Source organism: Spea bombifrons, chromosome 2 (assembly GCF_027358695.1).
Source record: "Spea bombifrons isolate aSpeBom1 chromosome 2, aSpeBom1.2.pri, whole genome shotgun sequence".
In the NCBI taxonomy this organism is placed as follows: domain Eukaryota; kingdom Metazoa; phylum Chordata; class Amphibia; order Anura; family Pelobatidae; genus Spea; species Spea bombifrons.
This window is the reverse complement of record NC_071088.1, coordinates 94,778,835-94,788,382: the sequence shown is the minus strand read 5'-3', so window position 1 is coordinate 94,788,382 and position 9,548 is coordinate 94,778,835. Positions and strand designations below refer to the sequence as shown.

At 35.1% G+C, this 9,548-nt stretch overlaps 1 protein-coding gene across 1 annotated transcript in view; it reads right to left on the bottom strand.

The window, feature by feature from the left end:
* Positions 1–1,730: 1,730 nt before the first annotated feature.
* Positions 1,731–9,548, bottom strand: part of COL4A1 (collagen type IV alpha 1 chain) — a 72,048-nt gene continuing 64,230 nt past the window's right edge. Inside the window, exons 44-52 of the mRNA XM_053455264.1 lie at positions 8,898–8,970; positions 7,711–7,782; positions 7,205–7,333; positions 7,015–7,113; positions 5,842–6,054; positions 5,153–5,330; positions 4,222–4,336; positions 3,694–3,866; positions 1,731–2,192 (exon numbers count right to left, since the gene is read on the bottom strand). Coding sequence (XP_053311239.1) covers positions 2,111–2,192; positions 3,694–3,866; positions 4,222–4,336; positions 5,153–5,330; positions 5,842–6,054; positions 7,015–7,113; positions 7,205–7,333; positions 7,711–7,782; positions 8,898–8,970 — 1,134 coding nt within the window. The 3' untranslated portion in view covers positions 1,731–2,110. The remainder of the gene's footprint in view (positions 2,193–3,693; positions 3,867–4,221; positions 4,337–5,152; positions 5,331–5,841; positions 6,055–7,014; positions 7,114–7,204; positions 7,334–7,710; positions 7,783–8,897; positions 8,971–9,548) is intronic.

The window sequence follows — 9,548 nt, the reverse complement described above, 5'->3', positions numbered from 1 at the left end:
AATGTGCATATGGTGAGTAGTAGAAAGGTGAAAACATTCTTTTAGAAAAACGATAAGTAAATATACTGTAAATAGTATTAAACTATATCTTTTTGTTTGGTTTTGCGCAATTTAGGACTTTATAGACATGAAAAAATAATTATGTTGTTCATGCATACCTGAGAACATCCCAGGTTAGGCCACCCAGGGCTCTCCCTTTTCTGAAGGAAGGGGTCTCACTAGTCATGAATAGAGGAGGGACTAGCCACATATACAGGGCAGGGCTAGCATCATACTGCTTTTAGCGAGTGGGGAGTGTGAGGGGGAGTGACACCACTCCAATTCCCAGAGAAAGAAGAAACTGACCCGGAGACGGGGAAATATTGACCTGGTTATGCCTGGAAACTTTCCAGGTATGGGTTTATGGATGACTGTTTGTGTGGTTATTGGACACTACAGTTTCACCGTGATTTTATAGTATTCATTTATTGGCTCTCTTCTTTTTCAGTGACTGCTGATACCACTAGGCTAAATACACACTGAATCAACCACTAATTTTATACTAATCAACCGCTAATTTTATACTAATATCTTTATACTTCATGTATCTAGTTTTTCATAAGATGATATGCTTAGCTATGGTGCAGAAAAGGTTCCATTATTGAGAATGATTCTATATAGAACGTGTATCATAGGTTACTAATATATTGAGACCCAATGGGGTTTATTCACTATGGAGGGATTTTGCATGATTTTGCAGCTTCATTGCACTGACTTCACCTTACACTATAAAGGGCCAAAACTAATAGTTTGGATGCCTATGTATAACACATACTTAAATCAGTGGGATCTCTTGAAAGTTGCCTCAGTGATTAAACAATGCATTATACAGGGCCAGCTCACCCATTCTTAGATAGAATGGGCAGGGATTGTCTTTTCTTATACATTGTGAAGGAAGTTGAATCCATCACTCTCCTGCAAACTCTGATGTTTTAGTGAACAAACCCTACTGTGATAGTGATCCTGTCAGTGAATTAAAAGTGCTAAGAAACCTTATTCAATGTAATTTCTGCTACTAAACTAACTGTTCTTCATATCCTGTCGAGTCAGGTACTGGAATGTCTGCTTAATCTGATTCATTCCAAAATCTATCCCAGAAATATATTTATTTTTATTTTTATCTGTTTGTTTGTTTTTTCCATGATTAAAATGCACCGTTCCTATAGTTTTCATTGTGGGAATGTAATGGATTTAACACGTATCCTTACAAACATAACACTAAGCAAGAATAACTAAATAGCAAATGCCAGGTAAAAACATAAGGAAACAAAAGAGTACAGCTGTTCTATTACTGATGTGTAAAGTATTCCAATATAGGATTAGCACTGGGAGACCTTATTAATCAAGAATGGGCATTATATGTAAACAGCAAGAGGGATTAGGTTGCTAAATATGATATATTATTAGCCATAAATTAAATCTCAAACTAAAGTAGCATGACAATTTTATTTTTTCCCCAACATAAAGAAAGCCTATTAATAATCTACTTATTTTGCCTTGTTCATTCAAAAAAACCTGAGTTTATATTTATTACCTACATTAATCCTGGCTGTGTTTTTACATAGCATTTGTTTGATTTTTAACCTGTTTCCTAAATAATGGGAAATTATTATTTTGTTGCCAGTAATGTATTCACACATCTTGGTTTTACTTTGTACAGGCACAGGAAATGCATACTTCAGCTTAAACAATTATACAATGATTTGAACAAATATTTATATTTCTGAGACAGTATCTAAAATTATTATACAAGAATAAGAGGAGTCAACAGCATAAGGTACTGCATTTCTCCTAGCACCTTATGAATTAGGTAATATAGCATCAGTGCATTATTTATATCTTATACGCTATGTAGTTTATTCTGAGAAAAGTGCCATTTTGCCAGAGCTGAAGCTTGTCTTGATTGGCTTTCTTCCTTGAGTGAGCAAGAACCAGTAGAGCAGAGTTAGTAATGCCAGGTCCCATAACGCACTTTACTGTTTTCTTATTTTACAATAGTGAGGTACATGGATATAGTATTTGTAGGATTTTTATGTTAAACTATTAGCACCATTGGAAATATTATTTGTCATTAAGTCCTTCTCATACAGACTTGGCAACGGCTGACATATGTGCGTAGATCTCCAGCCTTTAGTGTTGATGGGTTTGGTTTTCTGTAGAAAGAAAACACACAGTATAAAAATTTTCTTTGGTCACATGAGCTTTCATTATAAAGAAACAAAGAAATAAATAAGAACAATTCAGCCGATTTAATCTGTAGAGAATCAAACCTAAATCAGTCCTTGGTATTATCTTAACCAGGATAGCCATATGTCTGTTCCATGGGTGTTTCATTTCATGTGCTCCCTTACTGGAAGGCTGTTCCACTTATCTGCCACATTTTTAGTAAAAATCAGTGGTACACAAACAAAGTATTTATTTGTATCTATTTATACTTTGTCTATGGTAAATGGACAGTTTAAAAATGCATTTTTATTATATGTTACATAACTTCATAAGGTAACTAAATTAAAAGGTATAACTACAATAGATCCAAGATAAAACTTTACTTTTCATTAATTCAGAAAACTAAAAAGGCTGATATGCGAATACGATTACTACAAAAAATCCTCAATAAGCGTACTGCAATATTTAATATTCAATATGATAAACTGATGTTGAGGGTAAAAAAAACACACAAAAATGGTAATGAATCAATACAAACACGCATAAATACATACATTCATACATACATACATACATCACCCTAAAATCAAACACTCACGCACACAGTCCATCCAACACCACAAACTTACACATATATACATACATACACACACACTAACTGCATGCGCTTAGACATGTAAACATACACATATGCACAAATGCACACCATCTACTTAAACATGCATGAATACACATCCACTCTAACACTATACACATACACACATTCACTCTCTCTTACATTTTTAGCTCTGAAGTTCATTTGCAATGTATATCACCTACCATGAAAGTAATATCTCTGTTTTAAATAACTTTATCAGTAATATAAAATAGAAAAACAATATTTTTCTTTAACCAGTAAATAAAGTTCTGTACATTGGAGAAAAGTACGTTTTTTCCAATAAATGTATTTGGTAGACTTCGAGGTTGCCATTAAAGACCACCAAATGATAGTTTGGGTTAATTACTTATTAAACTCATCTGTTTATCTATGGAAGTCCTTTCCTTGAAAGACATTCAATGTGTCATTCTGAGTTTGCACTAAGGTAAAGTACTAGAACACATGATAAATATGCACTTGTCATACATACATGCAACTTTAGATTAAGTTAAAAACTATTTTTTTAGTAAAAGCTTATTTTTAGTATAACAAAATATTTGGGGGAATTCTCTTCTAAAAGACAAATAGATTTTTGCTAGGATCATACAAGATTTGAGGGTTGAGTTCAGAGCAAGGTGAATTCTTACCAAACACACAAACCTATACACCTTTTATACAAACACAATACCCTATGCATACATTATACTGTACATACCACTCATATTTCCCATACAACCATTATCGTGTGGGAATATAAAATACATTTTCATATTTTCTGGTTATAACCCAATTCTGGTTACAATGAAATAGTATTTATAATTGGACAAAAAAAATCTGAAATAGTAACTCACTTGAACATCTCATTTCTTTCGATTGTTGCAAGCCAGAAGCTATATGTGTTGGCATAATAATTGCAGGTTCCACGGCCGTGGCACTCTATGAATGGCACACTGCGGAAATCTTCAAGGCATGATCCCGGTGAAGCCAAAGCTTGGCCAGAACCTTCAGCACCAGCACTGGTTTGCTGAAGGGAAAATATACAAATATTTATACTTTATTGTCAAATATCTACCCTAGCTTGTCATGACTCTTGTTATATATTCTGACTCCAGTGTTGGGACAGTACAGAATTCATTAAAAGTAATTTAATTATATATTTACATATATTTATATAATTGATATAAATAATGTAATTGACCTTCTAGTCTGCTAACCAAGGAAATTATAAATTTGTGCTCCAACTATAGTTACCTCAGCCATACCCACCGTTCTGCGACTAGTAAAGCCCCTTAGACATGAGTAAAGCTAAGCCTGAGAAATAATAAATATCAATATTCAAACCATGCTCTAATGCAGTGTACTACATGATGAGCACTCACCATTACAAATGAATATCCCATCCATAGTGATATCCAGCCATCTGGGCATGGGGGTATCTGAATTGTTTGACTGTGAACTGCCATCACCATAGCTGGTGCCTCACAGACGGAACACCTATACAATTGAAGAAATAGTACTTATTCCCAACATATAACATAGGGAAACAAATAAGTGCCACTGAGCTAGATCAGAGTTAGATTACAGGTGAGTTAGTAAAGATTAATCTTTCTCTGCTTTTCTACTTTGGGTTTAATTCTAGTAAGATATACTGTGCACTTGATAGAACCTGAATAATGAAATATTAGTATATTATCATTTTAATACTATGCAGACACTGACAAAACACAAAATGGCACTACATCTCCGTAATGTAGCGCTGTCACCAAAGAAAGCTTTTTACGTGCTTTTAAAGAAAACAGAGGATGTCATTAAATTATCTATTGCTTAACTAGATTACTTAATTGGATATTTGTTTTAGGTATATTTATATTCTATGCTGAAGCAACCCTGCATCTTACATCTGCTTAGCATTGGGGTGAACGCCTTATTAAAAATCCTTATATATGTGTTTAGGATGTGCATAATAGCAATGAGATATTTTACTAGTGTAGGTTTCATTAGTCCATTATGTAATAAAAATGTAAAGCACTACATTTAGTTAATCAGGGGACTTTCTATTGGGGTAGAATGTCTTACCCCCCTACCCCCACCACAAGAGTTTGGAGAATGACCAAGAAATGACTGGTTTCACTCATTTTTAATTACAACATAGAAATCGCATTGGTCAGATACAGGGGGCAGAGCATCTCAATACCATAGCAGCCTTGGTGGGGTACCACCAAGGTTTGAAAATGTAATTATTTTTATTTAAAAGAAATACATATAACATTAGCCAGACCTGCATTTATCTTTATATTAGATTGTACTTACCTACTGATGAAAGGCTTGATTTCCTCCCCTGTGACAGGAGCCATGCTCATTGGCATCGGTTCAGGGGTGGAAAGCCAATAGGAATAGTCATTTCTTGATGCAAAGTTGCATACATTATTAATGTTACAGAACAAGAAAGGCATGGTGCTAAATTTGCGCATGCAGCTTCCAGCAGCACCTAAAAGAATATATAAGAGTTAGGAAAAAAAGTTAAATAAATTTAACTTTTATGAAATACTGCTCAATTCGTCCACGTTTATAGCTTACTCTATTCACTAATCTATGACGTGGACCACGTATTCTAGCTTATTGTTATTATTAATGTTTTAGGATATACCACTATTGGTTTGTTTCTCAGTTGTCACCTCAGGGTATAAAAATGACCCCCACCTATTGCCAAATTTATCAAAACATAAAAACTAACAAATGTTTTAGATAAATGATTGCTAGTAGGGACATTTATCAAAATACCTATTTATGTTTGTTTATAGTATGTTTGTTTTATATTCTTCCATTCATATGAGGAGGAACAACACATTATTTCTTACAGGAAATATTGAAATACTGTTTGCATATACATACAAACAGTTCTCAGTCATATTCATTTCTGCTGTTTTTATAATGAAACTACAGGGTATTAAGGAATAAAGTGTTTCTGTGGCTTTTGTAACAGCATCTTTGCTTCTTACCCAAATCCTGGCCATGAGCTCTTTCATTCCCTTGTACATAGAGGAGTGAGTAGCCCGTGTAGACGGGTTGTGTTCCTGTGGGACATGTGGGTACTTCAACTGCCTGACTGTGTCTTGTAACAAGAAAGCCATGAGCCATGGAGGGGGCTCCCGGTAAGCCAACTGGCCCCGGCAAACCTTCAGAACCTGGTGGACCAGGATATCCTCTTGGGCCTGTGTAAAGAAAATATTGGGATGGAAATGTGTACTTAATTAGACAGAAGGCAAATAGTCCCTTTAGAACATTTATTCATTTGTACAGAAATAATTCAAATAATTTATGAACCACATACAATACTCCGTTTGCCACCATGTGCCAATTTAGTTTAGCTCCAGCATTAAAGCTGGTATCAGCTCTGGAGTAAAGAGATAAGTGGCGCATATAAGTAGAGACAGGTGGATACATTCTAATTGTTAAGGCTGTGATTTCACCACTTTTGGCATCATGGCTCTCTGTCCTAGAAGACCACTCCATAAATATCACTTATTGTTCTATATCAGTGGCCAGTATCACAAGATATCTTTTCTCTATGAAAGACAGCAGAAGGAACATTCAGAGGTGACGAGAATAGATTCATTTAAATGGCTTCTTAAAAATATTTTAAGTGGATACAATGTATTAGTTAGTATTGAATACATTCACATTGATCCAATACGGGTACAACTGTTAATGGTTCTCAGAATATTATATGATTCTAAGGCTGGAGTTGAATTACCCAATATATCTGCTATACAAACGTAATCACTTTGTAGTGGATTTTAATGGTCTAGATCTATGAAATTGACCCAAACATTTTTGGTGGTTGTTCATCATGCTGCATTGGGCATCTCTCATTCAACACAGAAATGTAGTGAGTGGTAATAGGTCATTTGCTCCTGTAATTTGGGATTAAGGATTTGCGTGTGATATAATCCATTGAAGCATTACATTATGTATACAGTGGGATGTAGGGATAATTTTTAAGCACTTTGAACTATAAATGAAAGAGAACCTTTGTTGTGTGGCTTGTACTGTGTTTTGTACTTAATTGTGCTGGGGAACATAGATAAACAATTTCTCTCTATTTTTCTATGTAGTTTTTTGTAGGACCCTCTTTATGATATTATAACTAGTTTCACAATGTTTAAACTTACCAGTTGGTCCAGTGGGTCCAACCTCTCCTTTCTGTCCTGGAATGCCATCTAACCCATCTACACCTTTTGGTCCAGGCAAACCAACTGCTCCTATTTGTCCTAGAAGAAAAAGATGAGTATATGCATAGTACAAGGTTCCATAGAATGTCCGGTCATGAGAAATTTACATGGATTTATAAATTGTTCTTACCTTGATCTCCTTTGGGCCCAGGAAATCCAGGAAATCCCTTTGGACCAGATGGGCCCTGTGGTCCAGGAGCACCAGGTTCTCCTTTAAATACCTGGAATTGGCCAGCGGGACCGGGAGGGCCCTGTATACCTAAAAAAATCAAACTCCGGTGTTTTAACATTATTTGGTCCTTTTTTTATAGCATTATGTGAAACTGCAAACAATGGACTGGGTTACACATGTGACATGACGGAAGTGCACAGTGTTATGGAGAGCTTCAGTTCATCTATTACTTTGTGTTTAAATAAATTTGAATAGTGTTGTTGTAAACAGCAGTTAATCTACTAATTTTCTAGTATAAAAGAACTGACCTTTCCAGTTGCAATAGTTTATATAGCTTTCTGTACATCTTCCCGTTCCATAATTTATTTTTTGAGGGCCAAATGTTTAGATGTAATGTGGCATGTGGCATTGTTCCTACTGGATCCTATTGGCTGATTTCAAATATATAATTACAAGCAACGTACCTTGTTGTCCACGCTCCCCTCTTTCGCCGCTCTCTCCCTTCTCTCCGCTTGGACCCATTGTACCTTTTAAACCTTAAGAAAATGAAGGTAAATATGCATTATCTAGTAACATTAACATATTGCACTGGGTTTGATATTGTGTACATGCTTCAAATTAAAGAGTTTTGGAGGGGTGTGTTTTCAGGCGCTATAGTAATATCTTACAAATTATTTACAAGCTGCTCAACATTTACAATGTAGCGGCGGGTCAATCTCACATTTATCCGGATTCTCGTCACTAAGTATCAGGATATATGTGAGATTGAACCGCCGCTACATTGTATCCAACTTCCAGTTTGACTGCTACAAATAAGCTTTTCTGTGTTCATGTGAGCAACCACCACAACTTGGTGTAAACTTTTTTAACTTTTTTATGCTATTGAAATTGCAGTATCACACTATACAGTGTTTCTTTTTACCCTTTGAGCACCAAAGTGAATTGAATCCCTCAGAGTCCTTTTGGGATAATATATCAGAAGAATCTTAAGAAACCCACCAGGAATACATATACGCACATACTGAGCAGTGATAATCTGCTCTATTAAAAGTGAATGTGATACTTATTGGGGACAGCGATATAGATTATTTATATTATAAGGAAAACACTATAGTGTTTATGTTTTATTTCTTTTTTATGTGAAAATCTGTGATTCTGGTAGAGAGATTTCTGGCCCGAATTGAGAAGAAAAGTACTTCATTTATACTCCAACTAACTGCACATAAGTATACATTTTTATTATTATAAAATAATTGTTTTTTCCTTTTCATGCTTCAGATAATGCTGTAACAGAAGGGGTCTAAACTAAATAACTAAATAATATCTTATCTTATATTTTATTATTAAAGCCTCTTCCAGGGTAGAGTATTTTTATGCAAGGGTGAGGCTAGCCACATATGGGTTGGGCTAACTCCCATAGCACCTGACCCACCAGCTAAAAGGTGACATAGGAACCATTAGGGGCTCCTCCTTTCCCAATGAGAAATAGTATTGCAGAGCCAGATATGTGTGTTAGAGAATAAGGATTTAAGTAAGCTAAATTGAAATTGGATGCTCACATCATCCAGTTTTTTTTGTTAGAAAATTAGATCTTTAGATAGACATATAGAAATTAGTATTAGTAGAAGCAAGCAGCGTGTTCTAGTTTTACCTGGAAATCCTGGAATGCCTGGAGAACCTGCATCACCCTTCTGACCAGTTATACCTGGAACACCTGCATCACCCTAAAAAGTAAATAATTCTTGCGATTCCATTTTCTATTCACAATTTAGAAATAAATGATAAAGCTACTACAAATAAATGTGTATCTACCTAATATATCTAGAATTGTCAATTCACCCGGGGCAACAGTTGAGTAAATGCAAATCCAGATGGTCTACAGAGCATAGAATAAAATATTTTGGTTCTTGTTACCCAGTGAGCCATGTCATTGATGTAAAGCACCATTATGTGCATGAGTCTCCTTGGGAAAATTAGTTCTAGTGCTGGGTACATAAATAACTAATGTCTTATGATTTTCTAAAGGGGCATCATTAGATTGTATGTAAATTTCAAGATTTGGCATTTTAGTGTCACTTATTCTTGGATATATTTTTATAACTATAGGGCTAACTCTGAAGACATGTGCCAGTAGGCTTTCATCGTGTGTAGGTAACTTACTATCGATGGTACATTCTGTTAGTTGTATAAATGTGAAAATAAGCTAATACTGGCTAACAATGTAACATTTACTGAACACTTAGTGTCCAAAAACTGATGGTTACGTAATTGGTGGATCTTGCATTTGTTCTTTACTGCAGAC